Below are 22,860 nucleotides of genomic sequence, written 5' to 3'. Positions count from 1 at the left end.
CAACTCCTGGAAACTCCTGCATCCAACATAGGAGAACATAAATATATAAAGCAAATCTTGATGGACATAAAGGGGAAGATTGACAGTACTACGGTCATAGTAGGGGATTTTATCACCCCATTGACATCAATGGATAGATCTTCCAGACAGAAAAGCAACAAGGAAACCATGGCATTAAATGATACGTTTGACCACATGGATTTAATTGATATTTTTAGAGCATTTCACACCAAAGGAGCAAAATATATATTCTTTTCAAGTGCACATAAAATATTTTTCAGGATAGATCACATGTTAGGACATAAAACAAGTTTCAATAGATTGAAAAAGACTGAAACCATATAAGCATCTTCTCTGACCACAATGGTATGAAACTAGAAGTCAATGACAGGAAAAAACTGACAGGCACACAAACATATGGAGGCCAAGTACCATACCACTAAACAATGAGTGTACTCAAAAAGTTGTAAGGCATGGAAGAAAGAACTTGAAGAACGTACAAATAAATGAAAGCATACACCATGTTCATGGATAGGAAGAATTAACATCACTAAAATGTCTATAGCACCCAAAGCAATCTATGGATTCAATGCAACCCCTGCCATTTTTTACAGAACTAAAACAAATAATCCAAAAATTTATAGAAAACCACAAGAGACCCAAATAGCCACAGCAATCTTGAGAAAGAACAAAGTCAGAGGTATCATGCTACCTGATATTAAACTATACTACAAGGATATAGTAATCAAAACAGCATGCTACTGGCAATCAGAAATGTAGATAAATAGAACAGGCTAGAGAGCCCAGAAGTAAACCCATGCCCCTGTCGTCAATTAATCTAAAACAAAAGAGGCAAGAACATATACAATGGGTAAAGATAGTCTCTTCAATAAATAGCAAGGAAAAAAATGAACAGATGCATGCAAAAAAATAAAACTGAACCATCTTCTTACACCATATACAAGAATAAACACAAAATGGATTAAAGACTTAAATGTAAGATCCAAAACCATAAAAATCCCAGAAGAAAACATAATAAGTAAACACTCTGACATTGCTCTTAGTGATTTTTTATATATATCACCTCAAGCAAGGGAAACAAAAGGAAAAATAAATGAATGGGACTATATCAAACTAAAAAGTTTTTGTACAGTGAAGAAAACCATCAGTAGAACAAAAGGCAACCTACTTAATAAGAGAAGATACTTGCCAATGATACATCTGATAAGGGGTTAATATCCAAACCTTATAAAGAACTCATATAACTTAACACACACACACAAAAAAAACAATTAAAAAAAATGATCAGACCTGAATAGTCATTTCATCAAAAAGGGCATACCGATGGCCAATAGACATATGAAAATATGTTCAACATCATTAATCATCAGAGAGATGCAACTTAAAAACAATTAGATACAGTATCACATCTGTGAGAATGGCTGTCATCAATAAATCAACAAACAAGTGTTGGTGAAGATGTGGAGAAAAGGGAACCCTAGTGCACTGTTGCTGGGATTGCAACTTGGTGCAACTGCTCGAAAAACAGTGTGGAGTTTCCTCAAAAAATTAAAAATAGGAATACCATATGACCCAGCAATTCCACTTCTAGGTATTTATCCAAAGAAACCAAAGCACTAATTTAAAAAGTTATGTGCTCCCTTATGTTCTTTGCAACATTATTTACAGTACCCAAGGTATCAAATCAACCTAAGTGCCCACCAATAGGTGACTGGATAAAGAAGATATGGTACATATGTACAATGGAGTATTACCCAGCCATAAAAAACAATGAGATATTACCATTTGTGATAACATGGAAGGACCTGGAGGATCTTATGCTAAGTGAACTAAATCAGACAGAGAAAGGGAATACCATACAGCTTCACTTATATGTAGAATCTAAAGAACAAAACAAATGAGCAAACAAAACAGAAATAAACTCATAAATACAGAGAACAGACTGACATTTCCCAGATGGGAGCTGGGTGAAGAAGGTCAACGGATTAAGAACTACAAATTGGTAGTTACCAGATAGTCATGGGGATGTAAAGTACAGCATGGGGAAGAGAGTAAAAAAAATATTGTAACCAGTATGTATGGTACCAGGTGGCTATTAGACTTAATGGGGAGACCAGTGAATCACATTTTGAAGACAAATGTCTAACCACTGTGCTATACACCTGAAACTAATGTAAAATAATACTGAATGTCAATTGCACTTGAACAGTTTTTAAAAGAATATCATAAAACATGGTCATATATTGTTGAAGGAAGTAGTAGAGCATAGTCAAATGTTCCAGCTTTGACAGTGAAATAACTGGGTCAAATTCTAACTCTGCTACTTATCAGCTTTGTCTTTGGAAGAGTCCTTTAAAGACTGAGCCTCAGTTTCCTAATTTGTAATATGGGGATAAAAATATCTTATCTCCCAGGGTGATGGAGAGGGTGACAGACAGATATGAAGGGCCAGAACTGTCCCGAATGACAGATTTCCTCTGCCCAGGATGTACCTCACCCTCAGCACACCTGGTTAACTCAGCTTAGACAGCGCTCCTTCTGGCAGGCTTCCCTGAGCTCCCGAGTCTAAGTTAAATGCCCTCTGCAATATGCCCCATGCACACCCTTACTCATTTTTATTTACCTGTCCCCCAAATCAGTAAAACGGCCTTTGCTGATTTCAAAGGACTTGTGCATTCATTATCCCAATTTGTGACTTTCACAAGAATAATGAGACAGTCCAGAATAATTTTAAAAATATTTGTGTAAGCCCTGGCTGGCGTAGCTCAGTGGATTGAGCGTGGGCTGGGAACCAAAGTGTCCCAGGTTCGATTCCCAGCCAGGGTACATTCCTGGGTTGCAGGCCATAACCCCCAGCAACTGCACGTTGATGTTTCTCTCTCTCTCTATCTCCCTCCCTTCCCTCTCTAAAAATAAATAAATAAAATATTTAATATATATATATATATATATATATATATATATATATATATATATATATATATTTGTGTTGTTGGGTTGGCCAAAAAGTCCATTTAGTTTTTTTCCATGAAATAAAAGACACATTTTTTCATTTTCACCAATAACTTTATTGATTTGGATATTCTGAGTATGCCAGCCATCTCCTGCTATTGGCTTCTAGTGGGTAGAGGCCAGAGGTACTGCTAAACACCTTCCAGTGCATAAGGCAGCCCCACAGCAAAGAATTATTTGGTCAAAATGCTAATAGTACCAAGGAAATTCATAAACCACCTCTGACATGTTCAATCAGTCACAGCACCTTCTTCATGCACTGTACAAATTTGAGTGTCAGTTGCATTTTTACCTTTCTTGAAAGAATAAAGCATAATACACTGAAAATGTTGCCTATCTTCTTCCATCTTCAATATTACAATGACAGCACAAAAATTCACCTATTTTGCTAAGTTTTTTTTTTAAAAATGCAGGCTGATGTGACAGCTGCCACAATACAATTTAACACAATTGTTTTGAATGAAGCTAAAGACAACTAAGCACTGCTACATGAAGTGCTGTATGAAAAAAAATGAACTTTTTGGCCAACCCAGTACTCTGGGATATAGCAGATGCTCCTTCCTCCACTGACTCTGAATACTGGCTTGGTGTACTTGTAGATTTTCTGGGGAGCCATTGTGGGATATGTTTTTGCTACTCACACACCTAGCTTACTCTTATCTTCCCCATCTGGACAAAGCTCCTTCAAGGCAAATCCTGCATCCATCCCTTGCTTTGTGCTCTCCAAGCATGTAACTTCCAACTAATTCTCTGTGCAGTCACTAAAGATTTGCTGACTATGGATTCCTGAAACAGTAGCAGAGCTCTCCCAGGGGCTGAATTGTAAGAGTGAATGCAGTAACGTGACAAACAACAGTCCTTTAAAAAAAAGCTTTACTGAGACAGAATTCATATACCATGCATTTCATTCACTTATTGTGTACAATTTAGTGATTGTATAGTCACAGAATTGTGCAAGTATCACCAGAATCCAATTTTAGAACACCACCCTGCAAAAGAAACCCCGTGTCCATGAGCAGCCACTCCCCATTGTTCTCCAACCCCGCCCCTCAACCCTAGGCAACCACTTACCTGCTTTCTGTCTCTACAAATTTGCTTATTCTGGACATTCCATAGGAATGGAATCCTGTAATGTGTCACCCTTTGTGACTGGCTTCTTTCACTTCATGATATTTTCAAGGTTCATCCATGTTATAGTATGTATCAGTATTTCATTCCTCTTTATGGCCAAATAATATCCTTTGTATGGACATACCACATTCTGCTTACCCTTTCTTCAGTTAATAGCCACTTCATGGACACTTGGGTTGCTTTCACGTTTTGGCTACTGTGAATAATGCTGCTGTGAACATGAGTGTGCAAATAAATATCTGTTCAAGTCCCTGCTTTCACTTTTTAAAGACTTTATTTATCTTTATAGAGAGGGGAAGAGATGGAGGAAGAGAGAGAAACATCAATGTGAGAGAGAAACATCCATCAGTCCCTTCTTGAATGAGCCCCCGCCAGGGACTGAACCCATAGCCCAGCCATGTGCTCTGTGCCGGAGACACTTCACTTGGTGGGACGGTGCCCAACCAGCTGAGCCACACCAGTCAGGGCCCTCTTTCACTTCTCCGGGGGTATATGCCCAGAAGTGAAATTGCTGGTCCTTACAGTAACTCTAGGGTTAACATTTTGAGAAACTTCCACGCTATTTTTCAAAGCAGCTACACCGTGTTACAGTCCAATCGGCAGTATGTGAGGATTCCAATTCTCCACATTCTCACCAGCACTTATGTTTTTTTTGATTACAGCCACCCCAGTGGGTGTGACGTGGTGTCCCTGTGTCTTTGATTTGCATTTCCCTGATGACTAATGAAGCCGAGCACCTTTTCAGGTGCCAGCTGTGTATCTTCTTTGGAGATATGTCTATGTGTATTCAAATCCTTCACCCATTTTCAAATTTGATTCTCCTTCTATTATTGAGTTGTAAATTCTTTATATATTCTGGACCCAAGTCTCTTACCAGATACAAAATTGCAAATATGTTCTCCCATTCTGTGTGTTGTCTTTTCATTTTCCTGATGATGTCCTTCGCAGCACAGAAGTTTTTAATCTTGCCAATGTCTGATTTATTTTTTAATGTGTTATATGTGCCTTTGGTGCTGTATCTAAGAAGGTTTTGCCTAACCCGAGGTCATGAATATTTACTCATATTTGTTCCTAAGAATTTTAGAGTTTTAGCTTACACATTTAGGTCTATGATTCATCTTGAGCTGATGTCTGTGTACAATATGAGGAAAACCGTAAGTTCTCAATAAACACCTCCTTTTAGCTGGGAATCTGCTCAACCACTGACTGCTCTTCCCACCCAAACACGCAGACCTGAAGGGCCCTCTAACAAGGTACAGGTGCTGACAGAATCCACCTTTGGGGAGAAAACATCCCTGTTCTTTTCCTCTCACCTAAGTCAGTATCTGATTTTGATTTCAGTGCAGCCTGTTGAAAGCACCTGAATGTGCCAAGATGGAACTGACATGTTGAAAGCAGATCCACTGGGTATGAAAGAGGTTATACAAAATTAAGTTGCCCCACGTAGTAATCATGTTATAAAAGGGCAGGCCTCAGGAAGCTACCTAATTGGCAAAAGAAAGTCCAGCCCAGCAATTAGAGAACACCACCCACACAGCTTGGATCAGCCCCACCTGGCTGTTTCCCTCCAGTGCACGCGCACACGCGCACACACACACACACACACATCAAAACAATCACTCCATTTTCTAAATGGAATAAAACATCCAGTGCAAACAATCACTAGGAAATGACTATACTCTTGGCTGCTTTCTGCACTTGACCTCTGGTCTCCTGCTTTCTAGCACACCTTGAGAGATGCAATGAACTCAGGACCACCCCGCACCAGGAGCTGCACATTCTCATGCACCCAGTGGCCCTTCTCCCAGGACCCCCTCATCCCCCATTATTCCTAGAGCCAAATTAGTCTCCTTGGTTGTGAGAGGCCAGACAACCCATCGCATACAAGGTCACATGTCTCTTGGAAAATCACCCAGCACAGCATCTACTTCCATTAGCCATGTCTGCTGATGGCCCTCGTCTGAGCTCTAAAACTAGGTATCCCAGTGACCTATTGCTAAGGATGTCAGGATAGAGCCTTTGTTTCTTTTCCAAGGTGCTTAGGTGAGGGCGAGATGGTTTGACTAGGGAGCCCAAAATGTCAGTGTAGAGAGGGGCCTGTCCCATTATTCAGACAGGAACATGAGCAGAGCGGGCAGAAGTGGTCCATCCCGGTCAGAGAGCAAGCAAAGGGCAGGCCTAAGATTTAAACACAAAACCCTTGACCCCTGGAATCTAACACTCTTACCAGTATTTAACTGTGCGAATTGTGTGAAGGATGCATAAACTGTGCCACTGTTATATCTGACTTTCCAATATTTAATTACCCCATCTCCCAGCAGACCCCAGGCCATAGATTAATTACCCAGAGTGTTTTGTGCTCCTTTTTCTCCACCTTTATCTGCAGCTCCATGGAAAAGTGACAGCCCTGTAACCGCTGGCTGTTTCCACGGAGCTAAGAAGCAAGTGTGGATTCTCTGGCATGAATCTCTCCCCAGGACCTTTCTCCACTTGAGGATGGGATGTTCCACTATCCCACAAGGCCAGAGGCATGACAGGGGTGACACTGACATGGGAGGAATGAGAAAGGACAAACACCCAGGACTGCTCTTAACCGGAGTCCTGGGAACCTGGCTTATCTCTTCAGGCTGCAAAAGTCTGGATCTACTGGAGACATGAATTTTGTGAATTTCTAGCTAAATAATTTTAAAATAATAATAGTGAGAAGAAGAGTCCCAGCTAATATTTCTTGGTTATATACTATGTGGCAGGCACTGTTCTAAGACTTAGGGGGATTGGCTCAGTTAATACTACCACCTTATAAGGTGCATACTAAGCATTTACTGATGAGGAAACAGGTACACAGAGGTTAAGTAACCTGCCCAAGATTATACAGATAACAGCTGGTAGCAATTTCACAAAATCTTTCATTACCTGGAGACTTTCAGCACAAAAGATGATGCAGGCACATGGCGTGGGACCCACCCAACTCTGCAATGGGGAGAGGAAGGTTATGTCCCTCTGGGTCCCCTCACAGAGCAGAATTCCGTGTGTACTGTATTTCAGAGCTGAAAAAGATCTCTGATAATGAGGCTCTGTCAGTCTGTTGCAAAACACTGTGAGTCCTACTGGAACTAAAGCCAAACAGAAAGGGAATATAATGTCCCATCTCATGTGCAAGCTGAAATTTACCCAACCCGCTATAGGTTACAAATGCTGACCGGTAAAAACTAGTCAGAGATGCTATCTTGGTTTTGGCAGCACTGTCCTTGGCAGCCATGTGAATAACTCTGAGAATCAAGTGCTAATCTTTTTCCAGTTCCAATTAGGTTACTAGCCTTGAGACATCTTTATTACCCAATTATCTTTTTCTTTTCCTTCCCAGTACCTGAAGAGATAGGTAGCCTTGAAAGAGTTTCACCAGGAAAATACATGAAGCAATCAGAATTCCCCACAATGCCTTGCTGCTCCAGGGAGCCAGAACTCAGACCCACAACTGAACAACATCCCGCAAGTTAAAGTACTTCAAGTGCCCCCAGATACCTCTGTCCCTTTCTTCTGCCTGTGATACTCTTCCTATCTTCACTTGGCTCATTTCCATTCATCCACTAAGACCAATTTGCATGGCACCTCTTCCCATCTCCACGCTGCTTCTGAATCCTGTGAGTCCTTCTGTTATGACCCAGGTCACTCGGCATAATCCCTAGTTTATAGGTCTGCCTCCCCCACTTGACTGAGTACCTTTTCTAATTTTATTTGTTGATAGATGGGTTCACATCTTGTATTGGCACCTCTATCGCCAGGGCTCACTAAAGGGCCACTGAAGTTAACTGAAACCCTGGCACTTTCATTTCCTCAAGTGACCTGAATTTGGTTGGCCCAAGGAGTGCTCTCTGAGGTTGAGTCGGCTATGTCCCTTCCATCTCATTCTATGCGACAGTGATACCATCAGTAACTGGCCCACAACTGTGCCAGCAGCACAGCGGCTGGTGAAAAACAAGTGACATCACAGGCCAAGGCACACACGTCGTCCCACGGGCACTGGGTGGTGCTGGCAGAGATGGCGGGCTGTCAGTTCGTTAATTGTCTGACTCATGGAGAGATTGCTGATAACCAATTTGAACAATGCCTCTGCCACTCGGGAGATACTGACTTCGATGACGATGATTGACAAGCAAGGAGGTGGGTGGTGGAACTCGCACAGAAAGCAGTGAAGGGACTTGCCCAAAATCAACCAGGGAGCGGCAAGCATGGGAACATGGCCGGTGTTTCAAATTCCAAAATCTGATTCTTCCAGAGATCAATCCCCCAGAAGTTCTCTGCCATGAGTCTTCGCTAAGTGGAGCATTCTACCAGTGTGAGTAACTACATATTTATGGAATCCCATGCATCCTTCCATTTCAACTGCTCCCTGCAGCCACCCCCGACACCTCTCGTCAGAACACCGATGGGGCACTAAATCTTTAAGTAAACAACCGGTACTTAATTATGTCGCTCCCCAACTGCTTGCTGGACCGTGATTCTTCAACTAGATCATAAATCTTATGAAGGGTTTTATTTTATTTCATTACTTCCTATCTCGCCTAGGACAAGGCATGGTTCACAAGAGATGCTAATTGCATATTTGTTGATTCATGCAATGTAGGTTTGTACATGCAACCGGCCTTCCACCCCACTTCGAGGGCAGTCCATGAGCCCAGACACCTGCAGCTGAAAACTCTTCCCTCTTCAAGGTCAGGACCCCCCCCAGAGGAAATTATGAGATTTGCCCAGAAATTCCTTTCAGGATATATAACAAATGCTGCCTTGTTGGCTTTTTTCTACTTTTCATTAATACTCATTAGTAATTTATTTATTTTTTCTCCTCATTAGCAAGCATAGCAAGAACTAAAATTTTAAGAAAAAATAGTATTAGACAAAAATACAAAACTGAGAAAATGTCTTAATACTTATTACCTGTTTGAAAATATCCATTAAATTTTGGGTGGGGGACTAAGTTGGGGGGACCTTAGTTTTCACCAGTAAAGGTGAAAAACTTCATATTCCAGTCCGTCCTTAGAAAGTATGGCTTGTGATCAGATGGGTTAGCAAATTAGAACATGATGCAGGCAGGCCTGGGCCACCCGGCGCATGTGAGCGGAGAAAGGCTCAGTAAGGTTTGGCAAGGATATGAGAAAGGCTCAGGTCAGAGGCCCTGGGCCCTGGTCCCTAAAGAACAGAGCAGAGCTTCTTCCCGCCCTCATCCTCCCTGCCTCTTCTCTCTGGGCTCTGACCTTGTTCCTAGTGGTTTACAAAACTGGAAATGAAACACTGAGCTACTTTGGAAAATTTTGATTTAACATGCCTCTACAAAGAAGCGGGGGTGGACTACTATGAAATTCGGTTCCTCAAGATGTAGACATTGATCCTTGTTTTAAAGTCATATTTATTCTAACAGGTTCACTTAAAAAACAAAGATGGAACGATTCACGAGCTAGGCACTAGATCCGTATTCGGGAAACCGTGCTCATTCTACCATGCGCATCAGAGGACACTGAGCGCTTGCCAAGGCACCCATGCCCACCGCTGTCCTGGGGCATGGAATCAGAATGCTGGGGGGAGCCTGGAGCACCGCATTTTTACCTGCCACCCAGGTTAGCCTGATGCTCACTGAAGTCTGAGAATCACTGCATTAGGGGACACCCAGCTATGAGAACAGATGCGTCCCAAATGTCATCATAAACAAAGAGTACTGGCTTCTATTCTTAGCTACAAGTGGGAGGGGGAAGGAAGGTCTTTGCAAAGGCTAGCAGGTGGGGTTAAATCTAGCAACTGAGAAGCTTGTGGGTTTTCACTTTCTGTTATTTCTAAGGAAACAGTGGAAAAGAATATCCTTCTGGTCAGGAAATCCAGCTCAGGAAGAATGGCTTATCCTTTTGTTCACAGGGCCCCCCTCCCAGCCGGCACCATAAAAGGCCTTCCCATCTCTGGAGCCCAAACCACCGACCGGTCCTCCCTGCCTCCTTCCCAGCCCTGCAGGAAGAATTTGTCCCGCCACGATAGGCACGTGGTTAGACTCACTCTCTTCTTCCTTACCATTTTCTTCCACTTCATCCTGCGATTCTGGTACCAAGTCTTCACCTGCAGTTGAGTGAGTCCCAGAGACTGGGCCAAGTCCAACCTAGAAGGCATAAGACACAAAAGAAAGATGAGGAAGAGGAAGGGCAGTAGAGATGGGGTCCTGTTCACTGGTTCCAGGCATTGCTATCGAAATTCAAACTTGCCCCATTAAACCAGTTCTCCCTCAAAGAGTTGCTTTCTTTCCAAAAGCCCTATGGATGGAACTCTGGGAAGCTAGAAATGAATGCCCATGACCAAGGACTGTCTACATTGGATCTGAAAATACTTTCTGAGCCTTCACTGCAAAGTCCTTCCTAACCTTACAGTCTTTACTATGATTCTGTACAAACTGAAGATTCTGACTCAGAACCTATACTGGTGAGGAAAGGGAAAGTCATATTTCCCTCACTCCAGAACCAGTTCAAGTCCCACCTCCTGTGCAGGAGCCTCCCGGACACCCCCAGCTCATGCAGGTTGTCGCCTCTATTCCCACCCATGGGCCAGTCACCACCCAGGTGGCTCCCAGTTCTCAGCTGGTCTCTAATTGCTTCACATCAGTTATTTCTGCCTCCCTAACTCAACTGCAAGAGCAGAGTACATATTCGGCTTCTTTTGTAACCACAAAAATGCCTATCACATTCTAACCCCAGAACGAGAGCTCAGAAATGCTTTCTGATGGATTGAGTCACAGTAGCCTCCCTGAACTGTCATAATGCCAGATTCCAAAAGAACCAGTACATCTGCGGCCCCTCCTCCTCTCCAGTCTACTGCTAACAGTTCTGCCTTTCTCTGCAGCCTTCTGAAAGGTCTCGAACGTCAAGGCCATTGCTGAAAAGTGAGCAGTTGAAGCAAATGCCAACCACACACCAAATACTTCCCAGGTATTGCAGTGTCCCGGGCTCTGTGCTAAGCCCCTAGTGATGTTTTGTCTTACTTATTCCTTTCACAATTCTCTGAAATAGGTATAATTATTCCCATTTTATGCACGACAGATCTGAGGCTCAAAGAGATTAGACTCTCTTGGAAACCATGGCCAAATCCTGTCAGCTGCTTGTGTTTGTAAATAACGTTTTATTGGAACACATTTGTTCCAGTAAAAGTTTCATTTGTTCACACATTGTCTGTGGCTGCTTTCATGCTACAACCTCTGAGTTGAGTAATTTTGACAGAGACTGTATGGCCCACAAAGCCTAAAATATTTACTCTTGTTTTTAAATAGTTTATTTTTTATTGTGTTTTTTCATTACCATTTATCCCCCTTCCCCCTCCCTCTCCGCCCTTCCCCCACAATCATCATAATGTTGTCCGAGTCCATGAGTTCTTTCTTTTTTTCTGCTCCAAACCTCCATCCCCTCAATCTTCCCCCAAGAGCTGTCAGCCTGCTCTCTATCTGTGAGTCTGTCTGTATTTTGCTTGTTAGTCCAGTGTGTTTATTAGATTTCACATCTGAGTGAAACCATATGGCACTTGTCTTTCTCTGACTGGCTTATTTCACTTAGCATAATGTTCTCCAGGCCCATCCATGCTCTCGCAAAGGGTAAAATTTTCTTCTCTTTTGCAGCCGAGTAGAATTCCATTGTGTACATGTCCCACAATTGTTTTATCCACTCATCTACTGATGGGACACTTGGGCTGCTTCCAAATTGGCTATTGTAAATGATGCTGCAATAAACATAGCAGTGCTTATGTTCTTTCGAATTAGTGTTTCTCTCTGGCCCTGGGCAGGAAAATAAAGTGCTGACCCCTGGTAGCTGATCCCAGAGGAAGAAGTGAAGCCAGGATTCAAATCTACTCACATCGGACTTGTACCCTCCTCCTGGGTGGGGCCTCACTTCCACCCGCCATTTTTTGGTGCAAGTTAGATCTGTCAGAGGGGGAAGCTCTTGCTTGGGCTTTCATGGAGAAAATGCAAGGGTGCTTGTCACAAGGAGTGCAAACAACCCGAGAGAAGCAGATGAAACGAGAAAGGGAACCCAGCTTTCAACCTCAGTCCTCGATAATGTAGCTGTTGACTTACGTTGCTAAGAATCCCAGGTCTACCTGGGAAGCAACTGGAAGGACCACTTCCAGAGCTAACATCAGCTGTCCCTGCGTGGTTCCAGCCCTGGTCACTGAGGCAGCGTGGACTTCCAAAACAGCCACTGGGGCTGAGCACCCTTGATACAGCTTCGGCAGTTCCACCATTTTTGAAGATCCCTGGGTTTCTGAGGATTGCAATTTGTGGATCAAAGTCTATTATCTTATGCAGGCCCCCACGGCCACCACATTGAGCCATGGGGACTCTCAGGTGTGAGTTTTCAGCTGCAACTTTCTCAGCTGAGGGGCGATGAGCAACATCCTCCCGGCAGGAAGAGTGGTGGGTACAGACAATGAAGGTTCCAGGTGCTACTCCCAGATGCCGCTGCTCCCCTGCTCTGACCAGAGTGCACGATTTAAATCTCTAAAAATAAAGACAGTCTTCCTTCAAAGGCCTTCAGACCCTGTCTTAGATCTGCATTCACATGTATCTGGTTGTCCCAGTAAAAGAGCTACTGCCAGCTGACAGTTTTATTGAAGGTGATTAACAGACTGAAGCTAATAAACTCCCAATGCCAAGAGCACTCAGCTCTCCCCACAAAGGAAGCAAGTCATTCACTAAGAACCAGGAGCCCAGGGGTCAACCCCATAGACTCTGGTCTCCCAGGCCTCCCTAGACACAGGTGGGCTCTCACCGTGCCTTGGAGCAGGTTCACCAGAGGCCACTAGGTGCGTTTCTCAGCAGAAGGTTTAGTCCACAGCTCTGCCACTGTGTGAGCACATGGCGTTAGCTCACTTGGGAAAAATGCACCCTTGACTCACTCTGGCTGCAGAAACACACTTCGCTGTCATCAGCTTTCTCTCATTACCTGCCACCGTTACAAATTCTCACTTCCCTGCATATTGGTTTAAATGGAGTCACCTAGGAAACTGGAGAAACAAACAATGAGGAAGAGGGAGAGGGCTGTGGGAGGAGGGCGTGCTCCTGGCCCTGGTCACCGTCACGTACAGAAGTGAGGAACATCGGAGAGGGCAGGTTAAGGCGGCAGCTTCGGTGCCAGCCAGATGGTGTCCTCCTCCCCAGGCAAGTGAATCAACCCTGTGTAGGTCACCTGAGAGGTGCCCGGGCAGGTATCAGGAAGCCCTGGGAGGCTTACTGGGAACTAAGACTTCTGTTTAAAAAAAATGCTTGACCTCTCAAAAGTAAGCCTAAAATTGTACCCATGCACATTGGAGGCCTTTGGATATACCACCACGTGGCTTATAAAATATGGTGCCCACTCCGCCTGGTCACCCCAGTACATGAGGCTCTTCATTGTGTGCTGGGCCATCAAAATAGCCATTTAATACCCAGAGATCGCATCTCTCAATCCCCAGTTCACAGACCTGTCTCCACTGACCACCCGAAGGCAGCCCAAATGCTCACGTCTAAACAGGATTCACTCTCTGCAAAACCCACTCTGTCTTCAGCCTTCCAGCTTCAGTGAACTGTACCCCTGCGTGCCTAGTGGCCCAATCCAGGAGCCACGGAATGCTCAACTCTCGTTTCGCTTCCTTGTGGCAGTGCCAATTCTGTCCATCCCATCTTCAAATCTGTTCTCCAACCTACTCTCTCCCCTCTCTGTTCCCACTGTGACCACCTTCTGTTGGACCTCCTGTGATGTCCCCAGATGCCGTGGCATCCCTGCTCTATGTCATCCCTCTCTAATCAGTCATGAATGGTGCCATCCATGTGAGGATTCTGAAGTCCGGCCATGTCACTTCCAGCTCTTAATGGCTGCTGATGGGTGGCCTTAGCAACCAAGTGGACATCTTTTGGCTAGGCAAATGAGTTCTTCTCACTTCTGTAGCCTCATCTCCCATCACGCCCCCAGTGACACCTTTAGCTGGAGATGTCCTGCCCAACCCCTTGCAATTCCCTCAATGTGCCCAGTGCCATGTTTCTGTGCCTTTGATGTGACATCCCCTCTGTGGCTCTCCCTCCTGAAATCAAGCCTCTTCCTAAATGGTGCCTGCTCTGAGAAGCGCCCCCGATCCCCTGACATGCAGCAACCTCCCTGTGTTCATACTGCCCTTGGTCCCAGGCCAGCACCAGCACCAGTCCCCAGCCCCCAACCCCCTGGGTTGCAGTGTGGCAGTTACTCGCTTCCCCAAGACCTCCTCAGGAGCAGGACTCCTGTCTAGTACTTTCTGGACCCGTAATCCCTCCCACAGTACCCAGTACAGAAGACCCTCAGCAAATAGCTGATGGCCCTCAACTAATTGAATCAGTTAACAAGTTCTCTTTTAGTCAGTGATTTGCAAACCTCACTTGAATTTTTATCACACAGCTACTAAATAGCTTAAGAGATGCATTTGCATTTCCTTCCCTTTCTCCTGGAAAATACTCCCAATAAAAATAGGATCACAGTGAGGTCCAGAGTGATCTGGGGAACCCAATAAGACATGCACTCATGGACGTGTTTCAGTTAAGGTACTAAAGTAAAGAAAGAGGGTGAGGTGTTTAAAGCCTGTGAGTAACTCAGGAGTCCCAGCCACCCTCATCTGGATCTCAAAAGGGTTTAAAGAAGGGAATGTCGTCCAGTCCAGGTCCTCCTTGGCCTTGGCCAGGTGGTTCTGGCTTGCCAGTCATCAAATTCACCCCGACATCTGACAGCTCCCCAACCCCATCAACCCAGCCTGTCCATCAGGAGCCAGGTGGCAGACTGGACCCAGTAGAAGCTGGAGAGTGAGGCAAAGCCTGAGACCCTGGATCCCAGTTCCAGATTTAGTCCCACTGCATCTATCTGCTCCTAAGCATGAGCGACATTATAAACCAGCCCTGCTCCCCAGCTGAGAGCCTGGGCAACCATCTTCTAACCTCTACCTTGTTTGTTAAACTGGAGTAGTTAAATGAAAATATGGAGAGATGGTGAGCAGTACCAATTTGGCAACAGGCGGGTTCCTCCGGGGCCCAGCGTGATGAATTCACGGGGGCTGGATGCTGCTGAACCAAGACTGAGGTGAGGTGAGCCAAGGACTAGAATCCTGACAGTGTCCTACATCTCTCTACCGGTCCTTGTGCCTAGGTGTCCACTGTGAGAGCAAAAGGAGCCTCCCCTTCTCAAGGGTCTTAATTGTGGGCAGCTCCCTCCCTGTGTCCTCACCTGTCTGGGGTGGACAAATACTTCTGCTTCTGGAACTTCTTCTCCAGGCCCATGAGCTGCAGCTCGGTGAAGATGGTCCGACTCCGGCGTGGTTTCTTCTGCCGGTGAGAGAGCTGCTCCGTCTCTGACTCGCTGCTGCCTGGGCCCTCGCCACCAGGGGCCTCCACAGAGGCAGCCTCAGCAGAGGGGTGGCAGGACAGTGCCTGGGCGATTCCCTGGGTGGCGGGGACCAGGGGAGAGATGACTGTGGGCTGCCGCGTGATCACCGAGAGGACAGGATACGCCCGAAGGGAAGTGGGGCCTGGAAGACATACAAGGAGGCAAGTCACCCAAGGAGCAGGGGTGGAAGGAGGCCAGGGGCCCTTGGAGGACCACGTGTTGAGACTGACTGACTGGTAGGGCCTCCAGATCACAGGGTCGTAGGGGAAGAAGCAGCAAGTCAAGACCTGTAATGGCTGGGTGGGCAGGAAACACCCAGATTTGCGCAGCCTGGTGTGTGAGAACATTCAAGTCCCCCATCGCCGAGAAGAGGCTCCTGCAGTTCCTGTGGTTCTGAGTGACTCTTCTCCCCACCCTCTCTGCCTTTTGAATCCCTAAATTGTGGTTTCAGAGATATGGGTCAATGGGACTGAGCAGATGAGAAGAAGTAGTCAGAACACACTAGAAACACACAGGTAAGAAAGCTAAAATAGACCTGTAATATACAAACTGCCTGAGGCCCACCTGTGGTCTTTATAAAAATACACAGTTGTAACTGTGAATGCCTCCTGAGAAGTCTATGTACCTTGAATCATAACATTTCTCACATCTGGAAGGATGCTGAAAGGTTCTTTAATTTAAAACTCCCTCGTCTCCGAGACAAGGAGACAGCCCCATGAAGGCCGAGGAACTTGCCCAAGACCACAGAGTTTGGAACAAGCAGATTCAGGAGTCAAACCAAGTTCTCCCGGCTTGAAGTCCATGTTCTTATCACCATCTTGAGTCACTTGAGTCACTTGGCGGGGGGGTGCAGTGGTGCAAAACGATTTTAATTCACACGAGAACTCAGACGCACCATGACTAGCTGCCTACAGCACTGTGTTAAGCAGAATTCTCAGGCTGGGCCGGAGCTTGGCTGAGGAAAGACAGCCGAGGTTGATTAATGCCGTCTGCCATGCAGGGCGAGGACAGCAGGGCGGCAGACAGGCTAGTTGTGTGACATTCCTGCTTGAGGAATATCAAGGCAAGAGTACTTTTCTGTCCAAGAATATGTATGTCTCTAAAGTTCAACCAAACTCTTCCTTTTCGTGATTCAACGGTGTCAGGTTTCAAGCATCCTGACCATTACCTGTGTAAACCATGTTATCTCTCTGGGCTTCAGTGTTCTCATTCCTATAGTAAGTAAAAGTAGAACATTTCAAAGAATCCTTCAGACTCTAACTTGTTGATGCCACAAAAGCGTCTCTCATCCCAAGCCCATCTTGCTACCTGATGACAATCAAGGAGACTCAGGGGCTGCCCTCTGGGACTCAGTCCAGCCCTGACCACTCACCAGGAGGACAAGGCAAGGACCTGAGCCAGCAACACTCACCCTGGCTCTGGGTCAAACCAATGAACAGCACGAAGCACAAGGTGCTACGCATGTTCTCTCTCTGCTCTGGGTTGGCGTTTCTCTTCTTGCTCATTCTTATGCTTCTGTTTTGGACCCGGTCATAGCTATCAAAACAGAAGACTTCTCTTGTTCTTTGACTATACTTCTAGCAAGGCTCAGTCAAAACCACAACATTGTTAAATAATAAATCACCAAGGGCTACGACTTCTAGTAACTCTCCAGCCAATGCTAACATTTAAGGTTTTGTGTTGTAGGTTCTTTTTAAGAAAGAAAAAAATCTGGGAATGACATTTCATAGCAAAAAAATGAGGACACCGGGACAGTGGTTTGGGGTCTGCCATTGTACATTATGAAATGCTATGACTTGAAATAAGATTTTGAAATTTTCTGACACAGGCAGATGTTTCTTACCTCAAATTATCAATTTACTCCTTTAGTTCTGCCATTTCTTCCAAAGAAACTGTCTTTCTTTTTTAATCCTCACGCCAAGGATATGTTTATTGATTTTGGAGAGAGGAAGGGGGAGAGGGAGAGGGAGACATCAGTTGTGAGGGAGAAACATCAGTCAGTTGCCTCCCGTACACACTGCAACTGGGGATTGAACCTACAGCCTAGGTATGTACCCTGACTGGGGATCGAACTCACAACATTTTGGTGTATGGGATGATGCTCTGACCAACTGAGCAACCCAGCCAGGGCAAAACTGTCTTTATTTGCTAAGCAGGCTAACTAAATCTGGAAACCTGAGAGCTTATCAGTACAGGAGGTGGTTAATTGCCTGCTTTTGAGTGAGGCTTTTAATCACCTGAGTTTCAACTTTTTCTTTTATAGGAGAGTTAAAAAAGTTTTTTTGCCTAACATTAAAAAATATTTTGGAAGTATGATAACATTTAGTGTTGGCAAGGATATGAGGTAATAGGCACTCACATATTGTTGATGAGTGTGTAAAAATAATATATTCTTTCAGAAGGATCAACTAAGCAGTATCTATCAAATCATTGACCAGGTGGTTCTAGAATTTGAGACCCATGGCTATGGGCACAAAGATTTATGTACAAATATATTCACTGCAGCCTTGTTGATAGTAGTGAAAAGAAGAAAATCACCCATATATCTATCAATAGGAAAATGGTTAAATAAATCGTGGTCCATCTATAGCATGGGTTACAATGTAATTGTTAAAAGAACTATCTATACTTGTATACACTGGCAGATAAACTATATATAAACTAACATTATAAAATGTCTAAAATATATCATTGAGAGAAAATTTTAAAATAGAACAATTTACATTATCATAAAAAATTTGTGTCTGCCTTTACAAATGATTTTTAATGCGTTTAGTCCAGGAAGTTGGTCACCAAGCAACTTACAGTTATTACCTCTAGAGAAGTAGGTGTGAAACAGGGGGAAAGGAATCTGTGGGTCTTAATCTAATCCTGCATTCAATCTTGCCATAAGTGTTTATTGAGCATCTACTATCGTCTATACTCCGTTCTAAAGGCTGGGGATATAAGTCCCACGGTCATGGAACTTACATTTCAGTCAGGGAAGTAGAGGGTAAAGAAATAAATATACAGTGTCCAGGAGTAATAAACTGTATGGAGAAAAAATGTAGCAGACTGTGAAGATCGGGCCGGTAATTCAGATAGAGGAATCAAGGGATGGCTTCTATGGAAAGGTGACATTTTGGCAGGCAACAAGTGACTCAGTGGAGAGGAGAGCCTCAAGGAAACACAGGGAAGGACACTCTAAGCACAGAAGCAATTCATGCCAAGCCCTGCAGTGGGAGTGAGCTTGGGTTCAAAGAAGAGCAAAGAGCAGAGCAAGCAAAGGGGGAGTCACAGGAGACACAAATGTGGAGAAATCTGCTGCAGTCAGATCACAGAGGGTCTTGTAGGCTGGAGCAAATAATTTGGATTTTATTCAGAAAGTAACAAAAGCATTGGTGAGATTTAAGCTGGGGAAGAACATGGTCTAGTTTATGACTTTAAGATCCCTATGGCTACTGCTAGAAGGAGAGAAGCTAGGAGGCAAAGCAATATTCTGGCCCAGAGATGATTACAGTGTGGGCCAGAGAGGTAGCAGGTGCAGCAGGGAGAGGCAGTCAGATTCGGGGTGTACTTTACAGTTGAGGGTGAAAGAATTTGTTGAAGGACTGACTGTCCAGTCTGGGAGACAGTGCCCTGTGATGCCTGGGCATTTGGCCTTAGCAGCTTAGCAGCTAGTTTCTAATAAAGTTAAACTGTATGTTACTGTATTACCCAGCAATCCCCTCTTGTAGGCATTAATCCAAGTCAAAAGGAAACACAACAACCTATATGCAGATGTTTACAGCAGTATTATTAGTAATTAACAGACACTGGAAACAATCCAGATATCCTTCAACAGGGGATGGATAAATAACTGTGGTACCTACGTGCAATGGCCAACTATTCAGGAATAAAATGGGAACACACTACTGATCCTTGCAACAGCATGGCTGAATCTAATGCGCTACGCAGAATGAAAGAAGCCGGACTCAAAGGGTGGTGTAATTCCATTTATGTGACATTCTGGAAAAGGCAGAATTAGGGGTGGAGAAGAGATCAGTGGGTGCCAGAGGTTAAAGGTAAGGGAAAATTGTGACTACAAAGGAATTGGGGTGGTGGTGAAGTGATGAGACTGTTTTGTACCTGGATTGTGTTAGTGGTTATACAGCTTTATGCTTCTGTCCAAACTTATAACCATGCCTTAAAATAGTGAATTTTGACTGAATATAAGTTAAAACAAAAGACAGTCAAATATTTTAACTGCTACTTTATTTTGTTACCAACGTACCATAATTTATTATTAAAGAAATGTAAAACTATTCAGAAATACATAAAGTAGAAGTCTTCCCTCCCAGCTTTCAACCCGAAATGGTAGAGATAAACTTCCTAATTGTTCCTGTGTAGATAAAAACATATATATGTTCCCAATATAGTGATATGTATGCTAATCTATTGGCACACATAGTACAAAGTGTTTATTTTGTAAAATATAAATATCACTTTGTTTTTTCTAAATGCACAGTGAACAATCCCAAAACCACACGAAGACTAGCCCAGTGACTTAAATTGCCAGCTTTAAGATACTGTAAGTTCCCAAAGCAATGAGGTTGGGAATTTCTGAGCATCAGGATTCTGGGAGTCTTCTGGGGAATTCTGGTCACCAGAATTCTGAGAATCTCCTACCCTCCAGAAACACAAACTGGGAAAAGAATGACCCTTGTGTAGGGCTGTCCCCTGGGGAGGTGGTTGTAATAGAAAAGGCAACTGGGACGCTGCTGCGTGAAGGCGTGGGTGACAGGGGCAGAGAGGCTGGGGGAGGTGAAAGCTGGGAAACCCCGTGGGTCAGAAGGAGGGCACGGTGTTTGGAGGCGGCCATGAGTCTGCAGCCCTGGGGAGAGCAAGGCTCCTTACAGAGGATTTCCGGAATGCATTTTAAGGGGTGTGCTGTGTAACCTTCATGAACACACTCCCTTTAAGAAAAACTGAAGCTCTTCATGTTCAAGGCTTTTGTAGTCAGAGTTCTATTGTCTTTGAATATAGTTCTGTACATACACTAGGCCATATGGGGCCCTAAAAGTAGGTTATATTATGTATACATGTGTCTCTTTCTGAACCCTGTTCTGTGGAGCTCATACATGAGCCTATTATTATGGATTTTTTTTCAGCAAGTTTTGTTATTGGGTAGAACAAGTCCCCCCTCTTTATTCTTTTTACAAAAATGTCTTGGCTATTGCCATTAATTTATTTTTCCAGTTAATTTTAGAATCATCTCACTAGTCTCCTAAAAAACAAATCCCACTTAATACGTGATTAGAATTACATTAACTTTATAGATTAATTCAAGGAAAGACAATTCTTTTGATGATACTGTCCTCTGGTAGGCCAAAAGTAATTGCTGTTATTTTAAAATCGCTTTTGGATATTTATGCAATTTGGGCCCATGAAGCTTCACCTTAAAGAAAACCTTCATTTAAAGAAACAAAAACAAAAACATCTAATGACAGCGATTTAAGGCAATGCCCCATCACTGAAGCCTACAGTTCTAGGATTCTTGACCCGATGTTGTGAGGCAAATTGCGCCAAAACTGCACTCTCTCCCACCAGCCGAGAGCACCCTCTGCGGTTGGAGGCACACACTCAAGGCCACTGTGAGGCTGTCAGTGTTTGGGGGTGTCAGGACGACCACCACCGGAAATGCACATAACCGCGCCGAGGCCCTGTGTGAGCTCCGGTGAGGGAGCCGGGCCTCCGGGAAGGAAGGAACTAGTGTGGCTGGAGGAGGAGCCAGGGCGGGCCACGTGGGTCTGAGAAGCACTGAGTCTCCTTAACAGCAAACCAATGGGGCGCAGACAAGCGAAAGGAAATATACTGTAGCCAGCTGCCTGCTGTCTTTTCTTGTTTTAGTGTGTGGCCTGATTTCCAATGAAACAGCGTTGGCTGGCCCCGATCTTCAGTCTCACACAGCACTTACACACACCCATTTAGTATTTGTACAAAAGTGCCAGGAGATAGTCCAGCCATGTACTTATATTTTAACTAAAAATAAAATTTAGGTTTTAAAAATGGGGAAAGATTTATAAATTAGTGCCTTAGGGGGTACTGCAGTTCCTGAGAAGGCAGATAATGTGTAACACTGTTTTAAGTGTGTCTGTCTCTTTTCCTGAGAATTCTCACTTTGTGAAAATGTTGACTGAAGACAGCTGCCCACTGCCCTTGGATCATGTGTGTACACTTGTGAAACTCGAGCACATTGTCTGCTACTGGGAGGGAGTCATGACTGAAATAAAGCAAAGACATTGTTTAAGCAAACATATTTCTGGTTGACAAAAGCAGTGTAAACATGACTGCAATGAATGCATTTTCAAATAGTGTTTTTCTTCCACCAATCCCCCTGACCAATGTTTTGCTGCAGGATGGCTGTCACATAACCGTGTATATCCTATCCCCAGAAGTAGTTCCCTGCCAAGTGTTTGGCTGTTTTGAGAATCCGTTTTGGATCAGAAAACCTGAGTGCATTCGCAGAAGGCTGATATCAAAGGGCAAACACGCCGGGGAATTTGGGGACACGTGGGGCATGCGGTAGGTGGAACGGTGCGTTTTCCCCGTCGCAGTGACTGAAGCCAGTGGTGAGCTCACAGATGTAAACTGCTTGGGCCGTGCGTAGGCGCATCTCACTGTAAGTCCTTCCCAGCAGAAGCCAGTCCACTCCGCTGCAGCTGCACTTCAGCTTCGGAGTGGAATCCCCAAAGAGTACTTTTTGCTTCTATACATCTCCTGTGGGCTTCCCTTCCGTTCCTCCAACATAGCAGGCCCCAAACAGACTCTCCACACCCACATTTCCAGTTAGCAGAGAGAGGCCAAAGATCTGAGTGGGTAAGAATCTCCAATCTGCCTGCCTGGCTGGTTTATGTTCCAGGAATGTGTGATCGACATATGAGGGGGGACCCCCAAAAATTGGAATTATCTTCTGGAGGGTGGGCCCCTTGTAGTACAGGCTTCCCTGCTAGATGGGTGTTGTAGGACCCATCTGTGTCAGTGTACTGGCTGGTGGTGTTGTGAGAGGCTGCATCCGGCTTCAGTGAACTTTTTTTTTTTTAAGATTCTTTCAGTGCATTTGCCGATTCTATGATGGGTGATGTATGAGCGCACCTACCCACACCACGCTAAGTGGTCAGCAGTTTATGACCAAAACCAGCACGACCCTCATGTACTCCTCTCCCTATCTCACCCGGAGTAACTTTTCTTGGTTTCCTCAGATGAAGAAAAGTCCCCAAAGGGAAATTTATATTTTCTCCAAGGGCCATACAGCACACAGACATGGGTCCAGATGATT

At 44.5% G+C, this 22,860-nt stretch overlaps 1 protein-coding gene across 1 annotated transcript in view; it reads right to left on the bottom strand.

Moving 5' to 3' along the window:
- Positions 1 to 22,860, bottom strand: part of BARX2 (BARX homeobox 2) — a 76,103-nt gene that overhangs the window by 5,061 nt on the left and 48,182 nt on the right. The window contains exons 2-3 of the mRNA XM_028528823.2: positions 15,405 to 15,705; positions 10,219 to 10,303 (exon numbers count right to left, since the gene is read on the bottom strand). Of these exons, the coding sequence (XP_028384624.1) occupies positions 10,219 to 10,303; positions 15,405 to 15,705 (386 nt within the window). The remainder of the gene's footprint in view (positions 1 to 10,218; positions 10,304 to 15,404; positions 15,706 to 22,860) is intronic.

The sequence above is a fragment of the Phyllostomus discolor genome, chromosome 13 (assembly GCF_004126475.2).
Source record: "Phyllostomus discolor isolate MPI-MPIP mPhyDis1 chromosome 13, mPhyDis1.pri.v3, whole genome shotgun sequence".
NCBI classification, from domain to species: Eukaryota; Metazoa; Chordata; class Mammalia; order Chiroptera; family Phyllostomidae; genus Phyllostomus; species Phyllostomus discolor.
This window is presented reverse-complemented; position numbering and strand designations above follow the sequence as displayed.